The 20,847-nt window shown below is 39.2% G+C and overlaps 3 protein-coding genes across 3 annotated transcripts in view; all 3 read right to left on the reverse strand.

The window, feature by feature from the left end:
* uvssa (UV-stimulated scaffold protein A) overlaps nucleotides 1–5,177 on the reverse strand; it is a 36,601-nt gene extending 31,424 nt beyond the window's left edge. Inside the window, exons 1-8 of the mRNA XM_084718601.1 lie at nucleotides 5,000–5,177; nucleotides 3,612–3,739; nucleotides 2,769–2,922; nucleotides 2,366–2,542; nucleotides 1,998–2,118; nucleotides 1,355–1,876; nucleotides 848–957; nucleotides 458–586 (exon numbers count right to left, since the gene is read on the reverse strand). Coding sequence (XP_084574727.1) covers nucleotides 458–586; nucleotides 848–957; nucleotides 1,355–1,876; nucleotides 1,998–2,118; nucleotides 2,366–2,542; nucleotides 2,769–2,922; nucleotides 3,612–3,721 — 1,323 coding nt within the window. The 5' untranslated portion in view covers nucleotides 3,722–3,739; nucleotides 5,000–5,177. The remainder of the gene's footprint in view (nucleotides 1–457; nucleotides 587–847; nucleotides 958–1,354; nucleotides 1,877–1,997; nucleotides 2,119–2,365; nucleotides 2,543–2,768; nucleotides 2,923–3,611; nucleotides 3,740–4,999) is intronic.
* A 522-nt stretch (nucleotides 5,178–5,699) lies between these two features.
* Nucleotides 5,700–11,994, reverse strand: sil1 (SIL1 nucleotide exchange factor). Its single transcript, XM_084718602.1, has 12 exons — nucleotides 11,873–11,994; nucleotides 10,526–10,638; nucleotides 9,887–10,025; nucleotides 9,625–9,730; nucleotides 8,869–8,974; nucleotides 8,564–8,650; nucleotides 8,110–8,205; nucleotides 7,802–7,923; nucleotides 7,099–7,195; nucleotides 6,845–7,009; nucleotides 6,357–6,521; nucleotides 5,700–6,260 (listed from the first exon to the last, which is right to left on the reverse strand). Exons 2-12 carry the CDS (start codon nucleotides 10,631–10,633, stop codon nucleotides 6,063–6,065), a joined length of 1,389 nt encoding a protein of 462 aa, XP_084574728.1. The 5' UTR covers nucleotides 10,634–10,638; nucleotides 11,873–11,994; the 3' UTR covers nucleotides 5,700–6,062.
* Nucleotides 11,995–12,535: 541 nt separating this feature from the next.
* Nucleotides 12,536–20,408, reverse strand: spdl1 (spindle apparatus coiled-coil protein 1). The gene is made up of 14 exons (XM_084718332.1): nucleotides 20,211–20,408; nucleotides 18,624–18,785; nucleotides 18,331–18,507; nucleotides 17,585–17,779; nucleotides 17,241–17,390; nucleotides 16,952–17,050; nucleotides 16,641–16,751; nucleotides 16,415–16,555; nucleotides 16,168–16,274; nucleotides 15,069–15,189; nucleotides 14,588–14,654; nucleotides 14,216–14,422; nucleotides 13,039–13,114; nucleotides 12,536–12,868 (listed from the first exon to the last, which is right to left on the reverse strand). Exons 2-14 carry the CDS (start codon nucleotides 18,783–18,785, stop codon nucleotides 12,724–12,726), a joined length of 1,758 nt encoding a protein of 585 aa, XP_084574458.1. The 5' UTR covers nucleotides 20,211–20,408; the 3' UTR covers nucleotides 12,536–12,723.
* Between the last annotated feature and the right edge of the window lie 439 nt (nucleotides 20,409–20,847).

The raw sequence follows: 20,847 nt of genomic DNA on the forward strand, positions 1-20,847 counted from the left end.
TTCTTTTTTAACATCTCCAATGCGACACATACACACAACAACAGGAACAATGGAGGATGTCGAAGGGATGGCTGTTTGTCCCAGCAAGGAGACACACTTATTTTTAGAAAAGGCTGAAGGCAGCGAGACAAGAGACTGCTGAAACAAACAGGAGAGTCCCGGAAATCCTCCATTAGTGCACAGAAAATGAAACTCTGGTGACTTCTCTGACCAATCAGTGGTCTTATGAGATAAATCCAGCCTGCATGCGTTCTGCAGACTGTCCTGGTGTATGCATTTAGAAAATCAATTTTTGACTTTTATGAATCTATTCAGAATCTTCCACGTCCACATCACGATGCATCTTAGAATTGAATTTTTCCCCCCAAACCTTGTGGAAACGCAGCGTGAACAATGAGGTGACATAACATGAATCAGCTCAACTACGAGTCAGAATGTAACGGCGTATGTAACTCACCACTTTGCGGACTCTGCTCTTGTAGTCAATGTGAAGCTCCTCGTGTTTCTGCAGGGCAGCTTCTAAAGATCTTTTCAGATCCAGAGCTCTCCTCAACAGCTGCTGGTCAGCACCCGACTTGGTGAACACCTACATATACACACACAGACACACACCTGTTACTGAGATAGCTGGACAGACCTGAGGCTTCCTTTCCAACGAGAAATAAGAGAGAAAGAAAAACAGAGTTTGTTAGTATCAAACCATTTCTTTGTAGAAGAAAGTGATAGTGATATCATGGCGGCATTTGTACCTGGAAGGTTGTTCTGTCATCTTGTGGGCTAATTTCTATCCACATGCTTTAATGTGATCATTGATTATATGTCTACATATCTGTGTGTTCGTACCGACCTGAACCCAGCCCTGCACAGCTGGTAGGTGTTTGGTTTTTATCAGTCTGAGGAGGTCAATCACCGTGGAAACCACTGCCTCATTGTCCTCTGTCTCCTTAATATGAAGACCTGCAAGAGCGAGAGAAGACAAAGAAAAACAGCATTTTCTTATTAACAAACACTATTTTAACACTTCAGTAGAGGCAATTTACAGGTTAGAATTAAATATCTGTCATAAAAATCAAGATATTTTTATTTTGTGTGAATGAACGCAAGTAAATTTTAGATTGTCTAAATTTTCCATTGAGTACAGAAAATCATGAAATCCCCTATTTTTTAACATTTCAATCTTTACAATGATGTATAAATCTTTATATATTTTACAGACTCTGATGCTTAAAATTAAAATTCACAGTTGATTTTTAACAATTTTGTGAAAAATGCCCACAGTTGAAAAAGCACTAGCAGATTCATAATGTGTAGCTGCACTTAAAAAACTCTACACATGTATTTGAGTTTTACTCACCAGGACTGAGGTTCAGGTTCAGACTGTAGGAGTGAGAGATGAGCCCGGAGTTTCGAATAAATGAGCCTTCATCATCCTCCTCCTCCTCCTCTTCTTCTTCTTCTTCACTGCTTCCCTCTTCATCTTCTTCATCATCTCCCTCCATCTCTCCCTTCTTCTCTTCCCCATCTTCCACCTCCGTCCCCTTCTCCTCCTCCAGCTCATTCCTTTCCCTCTCCTTCTTTTCCTTCTCTTTTTTCTCCTCTGTCATTCCTTTGTCTTCTTTTCCTCTCTTTTCCTCCCCACTGCTTCTCCTTTCTTCCCTGCCCTCCTCCATCTCTTGTATTAATCCATCTCTCCTGTCATCCATCAGGTCTTTGCTGCAGCAGGGCTGCTCATCGACTGGTGGACTTTCATTGGCTGGTTGGGAGTTTGCAGGGCTGCTATTGGTCGTCTGAACATCTGTAAAGTCAAACTCAGGGAAAAGCAGCTTCATACAGGATTCCATCTCGGTCAGTGTTGCCTCAATATCCTGGTACGACTCTGACAAAGAAATAATACGGAGTTAAAAAAAAAGACTAGCAGCAAGTTTTGGTGTCAGATCTCTTTATGGGTCATATTTTATTTAAAGTGTCTCTGGCAGTATGACGTGATGTTTCTTTACCCTCCATATCTTTGGAAGCTGCCTCCACTCTCTCCTTGTAAATCCTCTCCATTTTCCTCTGTCTCTCCTCCTCCCTCCTCCTCTCTGCTACAGTCCTGGCTTCAGCGTCCTGGAAGTCCACCTGACAACATGACACGTCACATCACTTACAGCTGGGTATTTTGATAAGCAACTGGTCATGTGAGTAATTTTATAAGAAAAAAAGTCAAAATTGTCTGATTTCAGCTTCTTCAACAGCCCTTTACATCAAGGTGACTCTGAACAATTCATCAGTTGAGTTGATTTTGAAGTGTTTGGGTACTGATCCTCAGATTTTCATGGAACAACAGAAGTAAAAATGCACCGTCCTGGTTTCCTATCCCTCTCACCTTCTTAACCTGTTTGAGGAAGTGGTAGCCCAGAGCTAACTTCTTATAAGCCGTCCCAAAAGAGGCCTGCCATGATTGGACAGTCTGGATGGCCAGCGACCTCAGTTTCCTGGCTACTTCTTTAGGAGGGGGGAGGGGCTGCTCTAAGTCCGTCTCTACTGTCAACTCCAAGAACTCCTGCAGGAGAGACAAGGAGAAAAAAGACAGGACATACTTGAAGATATAGAGGTGTTTTTCACTCACGACTCCTGAGATGGTTCATCTCAAGTTGTTTTAAACTTTTAAAAGTTACACTGGCATGGAAACAAAATGAAACGATGCTCTCTTTCTCTGACCAATCACTGCAGTGTGCTGAAGTGTTACATGGTATAAAAGAAACACTTGCAATGATCTACATGTCTACCTGGAAGTTGTCCACCAGCAGCGTCCTGAAGTGATGTGATCTGGAGAAGAGCTCACTGGCGATCTGGAAGGCAGACAGTCGGATCTCAGCGTGGTCCTGGTTGAGCTGTGACATCACCGAGTGATACACGTGGTCTACACAGTCATTAGACACTCTGAAAGGAATGACAGACATCGAGTGAAGAGGTATTAGTGTCAATTCTATATAACCATGTCTGAATTTTTCATATATTATTGCAGGGTTTTTTTTCACCTTTTCTGAAGTTAAATTCAAGCACTTTTCCAGCATTTTCAAGTTTACTGTGCTATAAACAACCAAAAGTATAAATTAGAGAATTATTTTGATTAACCCTTTAAGAAAAAAAGTTCAAATTCTCTGCTTTCAGTTTCTTAAATGTGAATATTTTCTGTTTTCTTTACTCCTCTCTGACAGCAAACTGAATATCTTTGGCTTGTGGACAAAACAAGACATTTGAGGACGTCATTTTGGTCTTTGGAAAACACTTATCATTATTTTTCATAATCTTCTGAGATTTTATGGAGAAAACAATGTACAACGTACATCTGTGTGCTCCACGTTTGCACCTATTTTTCAAGTGACAAATTTGTGACAGGATTAAATAATCGATTAATTGTTCTGAGCAATTTTTTAAGACAAAAAAGGTCCTAATTCTCTGATTTCAGCTACTGTGAAAGAAATGCAATTACTATTTCAAGCAGTTTCAGGCACTTCATCCAAAAGCACATCCAAGCAGGGTTTTCAAGGATTTCCAGCACCAGTGAGAGCCCTGTTATCATTTATATTATCTCTTTGGAGGCATGTTGCCTTCAGTTAGTGACATACTTGCAGATCTTCTTGATTTCCTTCAACTTGTCCTGGTTGAGCTGTGGCTGTCCTGATGTGGTCAGCTCCTCCACCAGCTCTGACAGCCTGTCCCTCTGAGACAGTTCCATCGCTGTTCATCAACACACCTGAGAACACACAGGGACATAAAAAGTGTTTCACCTGGAGTGGAGTTTTCCTGCTAACCATACCACAAGACATGAGACAAATACATATGAACATCCACAACTAAGTACATTTTGTAACTATGTTTACTGCACTGTATTATAGTTTCTAATAATTTTGGCATGTGAGTTCTTGTTAACAATCACTGTTGACCCCTTTTCATGCTTCAGATGTCTGTGAATTGTTTTAAGTTCCATCAAAGAGACATTTTCCCTCTAAAGTCTTTGCATAGATTCATTAGATGGCTGTTTGAGGCCCAAAAAGATCAAATTATTAAATATTTCACAAAAAACAAACAAATATCAGAGAAAAGTCTAAACAATGAAAACAGACTTGTATAGCAAAAATTGCTTTTACTTGTGTCTTTTCCGATTAACCATATGACAGCCCCTCAGATTTATATGGTGACCCTATGAAGAGGTCCTGACCCCTCAGGTGGGACAAAACTGATGTGACATTACATGATTAGTTATCTTATTTTATTATTTTTATTTTACTTGATGGTTTCTGGTTTCTTTACTTATCTCTGAAAATAAAGTGAGTATTTTTGAGTTGTGGACAAAACTAGGCATTTGAGGACATCATCTTCAATTCTAGGAATTTAATATACAAGCATATTATCCAGTTAATTGAGAAAATAATTGACTGATTAATTGACTATGAAACTAATCATTAGTTGCAGCCCTAATGTATGCCAAAAATAATTTTAAAAATATATAACAATGTATAATAAAATGTGTCAGTCACAAGAGACAGTTTTCCTAGAATAATTACATTTACTTTAGATATGTGTTAAGTACATTTAGTTAAAAATACTTGTGTACTTAAAACTTTAAATACAGGAGTTTTACTTATAACGGAGTATTTTTATATTGTGGGCTTTATTGTTTGTTTGTTTTTTACTTAAGTAAAATGATCTGAGCACATCTTCCATCTCTGTTAAAAACAGTTAAAACTGATGCTTAAACAGCATACATAACACCACTCTAATTCTGAAACAGTAAAAATAATATATAGCTAGCTACAAAATTTACATATAAATTTGAAAGGGAATATTATTAAATATTATACAAATCCTATCTAGTCTCTTTTCTAGGCAGTGCGTTACGTTCAGTTCAGTTCAGATTGTGTTAGAATTTAATTTAAAGGCTAGTTTAGCACTCTGCTAGCTAGCTGCTACATGCTAACAAACGTAAACACAGCCTGTCTCTTTAACTACTCACCGGCCAGCAGGGAGCTTTATAAAATACTGAAACTCAGTAAATCATCCGGCTGTTAACTGAAGGTGACCGAAGTAAATCGAGGTCCATTCATGACAAAAGTTAATAAATTTACGGCTGCTTTGTCCCGTTTCAATATTAACATCCTTACATAGATATCATCCTTACATTTAGTAACACCTTTACTTCCGTTAGCGGCTTGTTCTACCGGTTCGACTTTTCAGAATAAAAGCATCGATAAGGACTACTGTGCGTGTTCATGGAGTCATGAGAGTGCCATAAAAAAGAATAAATATGCTAAAGAATTAGTTATTAGTATAAATAAATAAATAAATAAAAGAAGAACTAAAAATGGAAACATGACAAAATATAAAGGAATTACTATAAACATTTTCATTTATTTTCATTTTTTCTTCATTTATTTCTGTGTATTGTATGTTTGTTTTTAGAAATAAATATCTATGTATTTCTTGCAGAACCGATAAGGAAAAGCATTTTTTTAAACAGTAGCTATAAGTTATATGCAAAAATAGAAATAAAATATATACAGACATAAATGAATAAAAATGTGAAAATATATGAAAACACTTAGAATTATTTGTTTATATTTTGTTATTTGTCCATATATTTCCAGTTATTTGTTCATTGCTTTATCCCCAAACCCATTTTCTCCGAAATACACACACCATACATAACACCATCATTATAAAATAATATATTTATTCTTAAATTAGATTTAACAAACAAAATCCACACAACAGCCCTAAAAATTATCTCTGTTCCAATCTCCACCCCTCTCCGAACCCTAATAAGGCCACAAATGAAATCTCAGTTGGTCAGGTTCATACTGACCAACCTACAGATCCATCATCTTCTGGGTCAGTCCAACATTTGTGTCAAAGGCGCATCCCTTCTCCTTGACCTGCATGCAGTTCACTCTTACTCAAGCAGTTTGTCCGTCTGTGGTTGCTGATGCGCTTGAAGAGCGGTTGTTCCATCTTAACAGTCTAAGTCTGTATGCTTCTCTCTGCAGGCACATAAAATGTCTCTCTATACAATCTTCTTGTCATTTTATTTTGACATGAAGAGCATCTATAAGGTCTACGATCTCTGAAAAGTAGCCGCTCTCCTCTCCGAGAATCATTTCTGACTGGACCATCTCCTGGTACTGGTGTCTAAGAGACAGCAGAGAGCCCAGCAAAGAGTCGTCTGAGCGGTACTGCTCCACACACACGGGAGCCATCGCCAACAAAGCCCTCAGAGCCTGAAAGAGAAAATAAATACAAGTTCATTTCATACACAATATTAATCTGGTTCGCCAGTTTTTCGATTCATCTCCAACATACGACAGTCAGTCCACCTTCTCTCTGTAGTCGTGCTCAGTGGACTCCAGCAGCTGTGGGACCAGACTGCACCAGCCCTTCTCCAGCAGCTCCCCCTGCAGGGACACCTTCGAGTACTGACGCACCCGCTCCTCATGGGAGGCGTCCTGCACCGAGTCCAGACCTGCCTGAGAGATCAGCTCCTGGTGGAGCAGGAGAGATCAGTCAAATGCTCAGATCAGCAGGGAATAAAACAACCAGCCAGTGTAAGCTGGTGAACACAGGAGTCATGTGTTCATATTTCTTTGTTCCTTTGAGTTTCACTCATCTCAACACCACAACTAAAATAAACAACTAAAAGCCTTTTTTTTACAAGATTATCTAGGAAGTCACATCCTCAACAGAAGCCAGTAGAACCCCGACAGTCTGTGGCAGAAAACGGAATTAATTCCTCATGACTAGAAAAATCAGCCTGGGTGAGATTTTAGCTCCTACGTAAACTTTACGCACAGTTTGTTAGTTGTACCTTCTCACTGATCATATCATACAACATGGTGACGATGCGCGTCCGCAGAACTCCGCCTCCATCTGCCCTGAACAGCTCTGAGAGGACCTGCAGCCCGCCATGTGACAGGAAGTGACGCTGTGCGTAGGGGAAGTGACGTAAGAGGGAGGCCACCGCAAACAGAACCTGACAGGAGGACAGTCACAGAACTTTACAGGTGAACTGTACGTGTTTGTCACGTTTGGCACGTGTTAATTGTCATGTGAGTATGTTACCTTCTTTTTGACTTGTATTGGTTGTGTCGTGGCCAAGACAGTTAAGAGAGTCTGCAGAGCTCCGCTCTCCACGGCCTTCACCTGAACCACAGGGTTACTGCAGGACACAAGCACAACTGTTTGAACGCTGGCTGATGTTACACAAATCGTCCCGTTGTAATTATAAGGTTCTATCTCTAGCTAGAACCTTCTAATCCTTAGAAGTCACGGCTTCATGCCTTTAATTAACTGAAGACCTGAGATGGTAGTAACACTGAGCATCAATAACTCAATATTTGTCTCCATCAAATTAATTCCACTGGATTTCTACTACACAATCACAGTAAATGAATATTAAATACAAGGAGTTCCACTGTTACAACCTACCCCACTACTGGGATGTTTTGGCGCATCAGAGGGAGGAGGACAGAGGACAGGATGAATGATACTGACAGATATCTCTCTTCTTCTTTATTTGTAAGCATCACTCAGTGACTTTGATGTTGTAAATGTTACTGTTGCTCCTCTAATTATTGTTAGTTATAAAAATATTCAGTTCTAATACTCTTCTGAATTTATTTTTTTTAAATATCGTATTTAATTTAGGGACAACAAAGTACCAGTGAGATCCATCCGTACCTATCGGATGTGTAAATAAATGAACATGTTGGTGTGTGTGTGTGTGTGTGTGTGTGTGTGTGTGTGTGTGTGTGTGTGTGTGTACCTGGCCACAGCAGATCCCAGGACGAAGGCGGAGCTCTCCTGTAATCTGAAGTCAGAGCTGTTCAGACCCTGCAGAACGAGCTGCAGACCCCCCATTGAACACAGGCTCTGAGCGTTATCCACCTGACACACACACACACACACACACACACACACACACACACACACACATACAGGTAAAGTTGTAACACATCTGTTAGTTCACAGAGTAGACGTGTGTGTGTGTGTGTGTGTGTGTGTGTGTGTGTGTGTGTGTGTGTGTGTGTGTGTGTGTTTGAATGTGCATGAATGGATGTGTGTGTGTGTCACCTGATGCACCAGGTACTCCAGCTCCAGCAGGATGCTCAGCCTCTGCTCTGTGGTTGTGTTGCTGCTGTTCATCTGATCCAACAGCCGCCTCATTATCTACACACACACACACACACACACACACCATCCTTTTTTTAGAGGGCAAACGTCACAATTCTCTGATTTCAGCCACTTAAAAGTAAATATTTTCTGGTTTCTTTACTCCTCTCTGACAGTAAACTGAATATCCTTGAGCTGTGGACAAAACAAGACACTGGAGGACGTCGTCTTGGACTTTGGGAAACACATTCTAGTTTTATTAAACCTTCCTAAAAAAAACTTTTCATAAATATTTTGACTTGGGATGTACCTCATGACACCAACTCAGCTGAGAAGTTTTTATCTGTTCATTCATCACTTGTCACGATCAGTGGGTCTTTCTGGACATCGTCACTCAGACTACAGACTGATGTACCTGAACGTCCGTCTCCACGAGCAGATCCATCTGAGCCATGTCTTTCTTTAACTCCTCCAGGGGACGAAACTTGGAGGCCACAGAGTCCTACACACACCGAGAGCAGAGGACACACACAGTGTTTAGATTTAACATGAGCTTAAATAAGAATGACTCAATTTTACTACGTGAGTTTTCGATTAGTGTTCAGTCGACCAGCTTCAGTAGGTTTAACAACAGTAGTCCTCACTAACATGTCCAGCGAGGACCACAATGCACCTCACTACTAGCAGGTTAGTATTTTATATTCATCTCTGTGTTGTTACCTGCTGCTCTGAGTCTCTGCTCACAGAGTTCATGTCCTCCTTTATCTTCTTCATGGCCTTTTTCAGCTCATCAGGACTGAAGGAGGACCGGGTCTCTTCTTCCTCCCTGCAGACACAGATTCATACAGCTGATCTGAAGATCCACAGACTGTGTTAAACAAGTGAAACAAACTTGTTTAAGGCCTAGTCCAGCATTTTAAAACCAAAACGATCTCCGACCACACACATGAAAACACATATTTCATGAAACATGGGTGTCCTGTTATAAACAAGAAGCAGACTGTAATACTGAGGCAGAGAAACGTGACTGCAATTCACGGTATTTTCCCAGATAATGCTGTTTTAATTAAAAAAACAAAACAAAATCAACGTCTGTTGGTGTCTTTCTTCATATACCTTCATTATGTTTGGTAAAAATTGACAACAAAATTCCTCACTTCAGGTTCATTTTGTTGCAGCTCCTTCCACATGAGGACGTAATCTTTCGCTGAGGCCAATCAGGCCAATCATTCAAAAGTTTTCTCGCCATTCATCGTCCTCCACAAAACAGTCCCTCATGTAAACAAACAGGGTAACCATGGAGGTTACAACCCTAAAACGCTGGTTTCCCCGTCTACATGACAACACTGACAACTTTTTTAAAAAAATTAAGTTTTTAAATATCTTCACTGTTTGTGTGTGGATAAAGTCCACAAACAGATAGAAAAAGCTGTGTTATTAAAAACACCCATATATGTTTGGACAGTCTGGACCCACCTGTGTTCCTGTGTCCAATATTTAAGATGCTCCTCCCCCATACGGACCTCCCTCTGACCCGTCTGCAGATTCAGCCTCACATGGGAACCTGACGGAACCGACTGGCCTGCACGCACACACAGGCACGAGCACACACACACACACACGTACACGCACACGCACATGCGCACACACACACACACACACACACACACGCACACAACTGTCTATAAACAGAACCAGCTTTTTTTACTATGACAAACCTGCACATCTGTTGTGTTACCTGGTTTGAGTGTTTGCCACTTATCAGTAGGTTGGACCACCTCTAAATCTCCTTCATCTTCATCAACCGTCACATCCTCGTCTTCATCACCACCAACTCCTTCTCCACCCTCTGGATCCTCCACCACAGTTAAAGCAGACTGCACACACACACACACACACACACCAAGAAAATCAACTTTCTGTTCAAAGTTTTAATTATAAAGGACCAGTTCAAATTTTTTGAAGTGGGTTGTGCGAGGCTACGTACAGCTGTGGACAGAGTCAGCAGTAGGGCTGCAACTAACTATTATTTTCATCTTCAATTAATTCCAACATGTGACTGTTATGGCCTGTTACTAACTCCAGCGTAACCACACCTCCATTATGTTAAGCTCACCGTGGCCCCAAAAAATTCTTAGTATCTCAACTTTTTTTTATAGGGCTTTTATTTCAGACCTGTGTGAGCTGGATGAGAGGACGTCTGGCTGTACAGGATGGCTGGTTACTTGTCCTTTAGACTGTCTGCTTTAACAGCAAACACATACGAATCAATGGAGCAGTGCCTTTTCATTCATGACACCTGGTATTGCCTCACTCCTTAACAGCAAAGTTTATTGATAACGTATGACATGAGCAAATCAGAACCGATATAAATCACCTTTTGGCCCAGAATGCTGGTTATATGACAGCAGAGCAGCAGCAACAGCAAAGTCAAGGTGAAGCAGCTGAGTGAGGCTCCTCTGGCACAGCTGGATGTCAGCCTCATGGTGACTGAAACACAAACAGGACAGAGACAGTGGTAGTTTTATTTATACAGCACAGGTGATTCTACATGTTTAGGCTGCAGCCCACAGGTGCAGATAAAGAAATAAAACGTTTTTACATTTCAATTTCAAAAGTTTGAAATAACCATAAAATATTTATGATTCATTTTTTTTATTAAGTACTCAGAACTAATCAAACAACACCATGGGATTTAAACTACATTAATCTGACCCAGGTGTTGCGCTGCATTTGGTGACCTGTCACATTAACACACATCAATATCTTATACCTCGTCAATGGAAGAATTAGTCATGTATTGATCAGAGTTGTGATTAAAGTTTTGAGTGGCCTAGGGAAGATTTTCAGATTTCTAACGTGGCATCCTCAAGTTTGGGAACACCTGATATAGAACATTTAAACTCAAACTGCTTTTGCAAAATTCAGGGAACATTTAGGAACAAAATATTTAAACAATAAATCATTATAATGATAAATAAATAGAAATCTTTACGATGACAAATAAAATAATAATACTATATATAAATAAATAATATATATAAAAGATAGGGGCGATATATTTAAAATAATAATTATAATAATAATAATAATAATAGTAATATATATAAAATTCTATGAACAAAATATGACATATAACCATTAACGATTTTTTTAAAGCATAGAATGAATCCATGAAGTATTCACACAGTGTACATTAAAAACATACCACAGCATTAAAATCCCCAAATATCAACATGATTAATGTACATCAGCATCTTAAAGCCTGACTTACAAACTGATCAGACCTGAGTCTACCTGCTCAATCTGGAAAATCAACCAACTCTCTGACCAAACTCCATTCATAAATATGACGTTTTAATGTCGCCTTATTCTTTATAATAAAAGGTACTTTAGGACGACATAAACTTTATCTGTTAGTGTTTTTGTTACGTTTATTTTACTGACTCTGTCGGTATTTGCTCCCGTTGACAAACTGTACAACATGAAAACACATGACCACCAGGTAAGTAGCTGACAGTACGGATTTAAAAGAGTCCAGATTCTGAACGGAGTTTGGTGTGACAGCTGTGACAGTGAGCAGAGTCTCTGACTGGACATCAGTAAGGCAGGTGCTGTTCACCTGTCCTGTTTTCTACCTAACGACACAGCTAGCATAGATACGATGTTTGCAGCTCATCAGGTGAACAAACAACGTCACAATGTTGTGTTAACAGCGGCTCACCTGTTTCAGTGATGATGAAGATGGGACGCGGACAGATGTCCAGCCTGTCTCCTGTGTCTTCTCCAGGTTTAATACACGCAAACACCGGACGGTTCCCGCATACATCTGAAGACTTGCATCACTTTTCACTCAACTCTCATTGGTCCACGTGAATTATCATCTTCTTCTTCTACGTCATATAGTGGTTGGCAAACAACTACACTGAACATTACTGCCACCAGCTGGTGTGGAGTGTGAACAAGACAAACTAAAGAATATATCATATATTTAACTATATATTTAACTACTGTATCTGTCGATAAGACAATATAAACTTCCATCCAGCTCTTTAGTGCAAAAGATTGTTAAAGCCAAGGATAAGGAGGAAAACATTAGTTATTATTTGTATTTTGTCATAATGTTGAGAGTAAATTTGAACTTTCAGTAAACCAGGCATTAGAAAAGATAAATGCCTTTTGAAAATAAAGTAGAAATGTTTTTTTAATACTCAGAGGTGATAAGTAACTAAGTACAAATACTGTGGACTTTAGCCACCTCTGCTAATACTCCACATTACTTCTGTATTAAGTTGCCCATGATCATGATAAACATCTATGATAAATATATTATTGAAAAAATAAACAGAACTGAAGTAAACAGATTAATCAATTGAACACAGAACACTGTCTGTCACAAAATGTTTTAATACTGTAACATTTAAATATATTGACACCATAGAACATATAGTGAAAGTTAGTGGAAAAAAAGTAGAGGTAATTTGCAAAAACTGAATTACTTGAATTAAAAATTTATTTTCAAAGCCTATCACATGTTATAGCAGCATACATACAGTACATATATAAACATGAGTCCTACTGCTGAGCACACTCGTTCTCCATGGTGCTGCTGGAGCTGACATGGATCACCTCCACTGTTCTCTTCTTTCTTCTCTCCTCTCTCTTGTTCTGCTGCTGGTTCTCCTCCTGGTTCCCCTCTTTACGGTCAGTCACAGGAGAGCTGAGGCATGATCACAAACATACAGTCACTCATTATCACTTCAACATATCGCTCGTTTATCCACTTTTAGGCTACATGTAAGGTATTTTTACACCAAGTATCAGTTTACATGTTGTATTTCTGTTGCTTCTCACACAGCACACTTTTTTTTTCCACAGGGACGTACTGACCTGAGGTTTGGAATCACGACAGGCTCATCTCCACTGATCTTCACACACTTTGCAGGCCGAGGCTCAGGTTCTGGATCTACAACACATAATGAGGACTTGTGTTGATTTTGTATCTCATGAAACTGGGAGAGGTGGGAAGTAACTAAGAACAAATACTTAAGTAGATTTTTCAGGTATCTGTACTTTGCAACTCATACCTTTTACATTTGAACACACATATTAGTGTCATTACTTTAGTTTTAATTAATTTGACTGCAATTATTTTATATTATATATATTTATATATTTTATTTATTTATTTATTTATTTTTGCATTATTGCACACTGCCTTCTCTACACCGAGACTGAACACAATGGAAAGATGATTCCTTGTCCATCAATGCATTTCACGCGCGACAGATACAATGAGATGGAAAACTATGGAAAAGACGAAACATTAGGAAAACATAACAAGACAAAAAACAACATAAAAGATATAACAAGGCGAGAAAGACGTACCAAGGCTAAAAATGATGTAACAAGAAGAAAACTACATAAAGTACGTAGTAAGACAAAAACAATCTAACAAGGTAAAAACAAAGTAACAAGTGGAAAAAGATGTAATAAGACTAAAAATGATGTAACAAGAAGAAAAATTACAGAAAAGACGAAACAAGACAAAAACAATGTAAAAGATGTAACCAACTAAAAGACATTATAAGATGAAGACGGTGTAACAACGAAAATACTGTAACAACACAAAAAACGGGTAACAAGACAAAAAGACATAACAAGACAAATGATGTAAAAGGACAAAAACAACATAACAAGACAGCTAGACAAAGACGATGTCAGAAGACAAGTACGACGTAACAAGACGAAAACAATGTAAAAGACATAAGATGAAACAGACTCGAAATGGTCAGGTTAGCTTTGCACAAAAACAGTCAGTAGAAAAGTCATTCAGAGCAGTGTTCCCCAACCCTGGTCCTCAGAGCTCACTGCCCTGCATGTTTTAGATGTTTCTCTGCTCCAACACACCTGATTCAAATGATCAGGTTGTTGTCAGGCGTCTGCAGAGGCTTGATGATGAGCTGATCTATCTGTACTTCTACTTAAGTAAATAACGTGTGGACTTTTGCCACTTCTGGTAACTGGACTGAGTTTTGATCAGTCAGTTTGATCCTGTGTCACTGACCTTTGACGCAGACAGCTTGTGTGGAGCTCACTGCCTCGGCTGGAGGAGAGGCGTCTGCCTCGGGGGCTGCTGTCTTAGTTTTTCCGATGTCCATCTCCACAGCAACAATCTGCTCGCCCTTGTCCGGCACAGCCTCCTCAGAGGACGGTGTGATGTCGACAGGAAGCTTCTCTTTCTTTCTCTTTTGAAGCAGATGCTTTTTGACCTCTGGAGATTAAAAAATGATGCAAGAGGCAGCGGTGTTACAGTCATGTGGTGACAATTTACCTGCTGCATCCATGTTGACACGTCCTCAGACTTTTATCCAGAACACCAGACACATGATCAATGTGCAAACATGGCATTGGGTATTATGGGTATTATTCTGGTTACCTTTTGGTTCATATTTGTGTTGGAGCTCCTCAACTCGTAGCTGTAGTTTGATCTTGTCACTCTGAGCCTGTAACAGGGAAGAGAAATATCAGGTTATGACATAGAAGACATAGAAGAGCTGAATGATTAATTGATTATTAAATTAATCACCAACTCAACTGATGATTGATTAATGACTGAGTTATTTAAAACTGTCAAAAGTTTCAAGCTCTTCATCCAAAATCCAAACACTTTTCAAACCATAAGAACACTAAATTAAAATTCAAACGTTTTCAAGGATTTCCAGCACCTGTTTTCACTGATATGCATTTAAAATATAACTTACTTTGTTTCTCCAATGTTACCAACCCCGAGTTACCATTTTCAAGTTGTTGTGTTTTGTCACATTACATCAGGAATCAGTGTGCGACACATTTGCTCGACAGCCTGTCTGACAGTATTTATGATGGAAGAAACAATGGCAGCGAGAGGAGTCTGTTACCTGTTTGAGCATCCGTTCAGATGAGAAGAGTTTCCTCTCCAGCTCCAAAGCCCTCTGACTCTCTGCTAAAGATTTCATCCTCTGCAGGGAAAGCTCGTCTCCTAGACGCTCTGCATCCTTACTGATCACACACACAAACAAACTCACTCAACCAAAGAGCCGCATGCATATCGATGAAGACAAATTGAATGTGAATGCTACATACACTGCTTTGAGCTGGAAGTGTTTGTGTACCCCATCAGTACCCCATCTTTACTAAATTACACGGTTGCATTTGTGAACTGAATTTTCTATATATTTCTTGTTAGCCAGAAATCCAACACCACAGTTTGAAAGCTACACCTAACACTAACAACAGAAGTATCACATTATATGAGGCTATAGAACAATCTTCAAGTGGTTTTTGCTGGTTATGTGTGGGAATAGTCACCTATATATTAAAACATCACCACTCTCACTAGTTGGCATCATCAGTTAAACTGTTTATCAATATTTTATTCAGGCACAATGACAGTTAATTGTTGCTTATAAGCGTTATGAAACTGCCCACCACTACTGGCTAGTCCGACAGACAGCAAAAATTAAATACTGACATAACGCACACTGTTAAATAATCCAGTGCATCTTAACATACCAGTTTGTCAATATTATCTTGATTTCTTTCAGTCATGATAAGAATGTCATGAAAATCTGATGTCTTCACAGTCTTAGTCTGAATGAAGTGTTTTATGAGGATCTGCTTGGTAAATAAAAAACTATAGGCCTGTTCTTCTGAGTAAAAACATATATTTTCAGTTGAGTAAGTAAGGTAAAATGACAACAACTGGTTGAGTTAATGAACAAATAGTTGTAGTTCTTAGTGTGAAAGATATTTGTCTGTGAATATACTCATCATAACAGCTGTCCTACCAAAACCAAATTTCGTATTGTTTAAATTTTTTTAAGACCTTTCATTAGTTAATGTGAACTGAAGACTTTTTAATTACCTGTGGCCACCCTGCAGATCAGTCATAGAAAAAACAACAACAAACCATTTAATTCAGTAAGGTACAGCACTGTCAACATGACTTATGACACATGATGAGGGGCTTCGACTCACGCAGCGTTGTTGAGCTTCATTTTGAGCAGGTCAGTGTAGTACGTTTCATCTTGGCCTTGACCACCTTCTGCTGAACCAGGATTAACTGGCTGAGACTTCATCATCATCTACACACACAAACACACACAATTAATTGTCTTGTACAGCATCTGTCCACCCGATTTTCACTCCATTCACTTCTTTTTTGTCTTCTAGCAGCAGTGTTTTTACTGTTGATGTGTGAAACTTGTAGCTGCTCAGCGCTCACCTCCACTTTCTCCAGTCTCTGCACCTTTGTCATCAGATTTTGGATCTCTCCGTTCTTCTCTGTCAGCATGGACTGAAGCCTCTCCAGCTGAGCAGGATCAGCCCTGGAACCCTGGAGCTGCATCAGAGTGGCGATCTGGACCTGCACAACACATCCGCACTGTCAGTCAAGTTACAGACAGACAAAGAACAGTGCACATTCAGAGCTGATCCACAGCACACGGTACCTTCATGCGCTGCATCTGCTGCTTGCTGAAGGCGTACTGTTTCTGCAGGGACTGATACTGGACCTTCATACTGATGAGCTGTCTCTCCATCTCAGCACGCTTATCCTCCAACTGCACAACAACAAAACAAATCCACACAATTAAACTCCAGTTTATCATATATGCCAAATGTTTAGGTGCATGATGAAGTTAGGGTTTGAATTATTATCAGATTGGAGATTCTGAGACTTGGAACAGTTTAACATGTGTTTAGTTTAATTAATTTAGTTTCTACTTCAGCATAGACAATTTCCTGTAGGTTTGGTTTTTACCTCAGCAAACAGGGAGTTTCCTCTGCTGTTGGGATCCTGGGCCTTCTGCAGAACCTGGTCCAACTGGATCTGAAGGTCCCGGTTTGCCTCACGAGATTTCTGTGGAGAGACACAAAGACATACAACATGAGTATACACAGATAAACACAGGGTTCATACAGCTTGTTAAGAGGAAAATACAAGCACTTTCAAGGTGCCTAAACCAAAAATCATCAAAGGTAAACTGTTACTATAAATCCAACTGCAAAAACACAGAATTAACTGAGAAACTGAATGGTGGTGTGTTGACCTCTAATGCATTAAACCAGGAAACAGCCTCCTTCTCTCGATCCTCTTTCTCTTCTGTGATCTGCTCCAGCTGACGCTGCAGGCTGCTATTAGTCAGCTCCAGCTGCTGCTCTCTGTACTGAAACTCCTGCAGCGTCTGCTCCAGCTCCACCTGGCAGACAGAAATCAGTCACCTGACTCATTAATAAAACTCCAGCTGATGGAGGAAGGTAAGGACACAGCAGGTGGAGACAAATAAACAGATTACACAAAGATTAAGATCCCATATCAAGATGACATTCTTACTGCATAACAGTTCCTGTACAAAAGAGAAATAAACAGATCAGCTTGGCTCCTCTCCCTCACCTTAATGTTCTCCAAATCCATGATTTTCATCTGCACCTCCATCATCTCAGATGTCATGGAGCTCTGTGTGTGTTCGTTCAGAGCTCGAAGCTCCTCCATCTTATTATTCAGAGTCTCAGTTTGAACCTCCAGTTTGTGTTTCAGCTGTTTTTCATTAAGCTGAGATTCCTCCAGAGACGACTGCAACCTTAGCATCTGTGAACAAGTACAGGCAGATACATCACAACCTTTTCTGAAGTCAAATTCAGGCACTTTTCCAGGATTTTCAGGGTGCATTTTCAAGCTTTCCCAGCACCTTACAGCTGTGGTAAATGACATGTGTGCTCAAAATGTTTCAAACAGATGTTACTGTGCTATAAACAACCAAAAATGTTTTATGACAGAATTCTACAAAAAGGAGAAAAAAGAAATGAAAACACCTGACTGAAAGTAAAAGTATCCTATCAGAGCTGCAACAATTTATCAATTAATCAGTTATTAATCTCTCATTAAATGAAGTGACAACTATTTTGATAATTGATTAGTCCATGTGAGCATTTTTTTAAGAAAAAAAAAGTCCAAATTCTCTGATTTCAGCTGTTCTGAAAGTAATGCATTCACAATTTCAAGCATTTCCAAACAATTTTCAAACCTTGAAAACACTACAAGGATGTCCAGCATCCATATAAACTGCTATTGTATCTGATAAATTGCCTTGATATGATTTTAAGGGGTACCAGACAAGAGTAGACCACAGGTGGTTGTACCTTGTTGTTGAGCTCACTGAGTGCTGTGCTGTGGCTCCTCTCCAGATGTTCTTGTCGCTCCTGAAGTTGCTGTCTCTGCTGATTCTTCACACAGTCGTAGTCTGACTGCAGGGACTCCAGCATACGAGTCTTTAATTCCACTTCCTTCTGCAGGGAGTACTTGTCTTGCTCGAGAACCTTTGATGAACACATCACACAGAAACAGGTGTAGGAGTTTGACACAGTTCCCAGAGAAAATGTGTGTTTTTAAATGTGATTTGGGTCAGCTGACCCCCTGCAGTGCAGTGTCACACCTCGAGTGCGTTGGTCATCTCCACTCTCTGCTCCTCCAGTCTGTTCTGCAGTTCCATCTGCTGGTTGAGGAGATCCAGGCCAGCTTGGGCAGCCTGATGGACCTGCTCCTCCTTCTCCCTCAGCTGGCTCTTCAGCCGCTCAATCTGCTCTTCTGCCGCCATCTGGAAAGAAAGCATTGTTTGTGTTTCTGTCATATCACTCATTACTTACAACATACAGCTTATGTGCACATTTCTCAGTCTCAGGTTGATATTGTATTTAATGTTAATACATATTACATTACTATATTGCATACTATATCCTTATATACACATACTGTTTGTCCTTCACATTTCTTATGTGCAACTACCTTGTGCAACACATGATATATATTTACATTTTTCACTGTTAAATCATCTTCTGTGAACTTTAACTTCAAACTGTAAATCATCACTTAACTTTTTGCTGCTGTATTTTGTGCAATCGAGTCTGTTTCTCTGTGCAGTTATCCTTTACAAGGCAATTAGAGCTGCAACAATGAAATCATTATTAATTGATTATTAAATTAATTGTCAACTATTTTGATAATCCAGTAATTATTTTGAGTTATTTTTTAATACAATGTGAGTATTTTCTGATTTCATTAGCCCTCTTATGACCGTAAACTGAATCTTTGTGTTTTGGACAGAAGGCATTTGAGGATGTGAACTTGGGCTTTGGAAAACAGTGATCAGCATTTTCCACCATTTACTGACATTTTACAGATCAAACAAGTGATCAGTCGATTAATGGAAAATAATCGACAGATTATTCAATAATGAAAATATTGTTAATCTGGAGCCCTAACGGCAGTGTTAATAATATAATGCAATGCAATTAATATAATGCTACACACCATGTATATAACAACATGTGCTCAATTTTCATCCATATATATCCACATATCTGTGCACATGTCCATACAGCTCCATGTATCTGTATATATGAAAGATGTAGTGTCTACAGTCTGTATAGTTGGTTAAATGTAATATTTTATGTTTTTTTAATTGTCATATTTTTATTTTATCTGTTTCCATGTATCACTTCCTCCTTTTCCTGTCTGTACTTTTTGAGATGGTGTCACATGTAAACGTCCCTGTACTGGATCAATAAAGTTTATTGTATCTTATTTCATTGTTTAATGTACTATATATATAACATCTGGGCGGTTTTTATGCACCAATCTGGCAACACATCTCCCAACGTTAGTAGGTCAAACCTGCGTTTCAACAACGAAAAACCACACACAAGTCGTCACCAGCTGTTTGATTTACATGTGAAATCGGCTTCACACAACAGGTTAACGTTATTTTTCATGAAATACGTGTAAGGTAGTTTGCCAGCTCACACCTGTATCCACCAGTTAGGTTAGCTTAGCTAGCTAATGTAGCTGCTTATAACGTTACTTTCCCAACTTGTTTTCATCAGACAAAACACCGTTAACTGAAGAAATTTCAATGAGACGAGCGACTCACTAACTCGAGACAACATTTACTGAAATGTTGTCGACAATTTCTGTAAAATAAACACAATGCAACAAGGAGAGTAACAAATAAACAGTTTGTTACCTTCAATCACAGTTGCTCGTCAAACCGCCACAGTTTTGAATCCAGTTCACATGAACTATCGCGATACGACAATTCTTCTTCTTCCGCTTTAAATTCGGCAGACTAGACGCTTCAATGGCGGTTTACTGTCCTCTACTGTTCGTTTTTTAAAGTAATATTCCAACAGTTTCTTCACTTTAGTCCAGGTTGAGCAAAGTGTTCAGAGTAAAAACAGTTTCTCCAGCTGCTCCCAGGTCTCTGAACAACTTCCTGTTTTGGAGAGAATAATTCTCACATTGGATGAGGATGTGTCTGACAGTCTCTGTGCCTCCACACCCACATGTGGCATCAGACTGTTTCCCTATCAGAACCAGAACCACTTCTCAGCTCACAGTGCCCAAGGCTCAACCTGGTTATGACAACTGAATCTTTCCTTTTTTTAATCAACAAAATTAACATACATAAATGTGTATGTATACATACAATAAGGTGTTTAAACACATATAAAATACAATGCAACAATTAAATAAATAAAATTAAATAAAAGAAGAACAAGGGCTTTGAAAATGAGAGAGATAGATAAAGATTTAATATAATGAGCTGTGGATAAAATCAATCAATGGTAATGGGATTGCTTTACAAATTTTATTATACTCCA

The sequence above is a fragment of the Lutjanus erythropterus genome, chromosome 5, assembly GCF_056507025.1.
Source record: "Lutjanus erythropterus isolate fLutEry1 chromosome 5, fLutEry1.hap2, whole genome shotgun sequence".
Classification (NCBI taxonomy): domain Eukaryota; kingdom Metazoa; phylum Chordata; class Actinopteri; order Lutjaniformes; family Lutjanidae; genus Lutjanus; species Lutjanus erythropterus.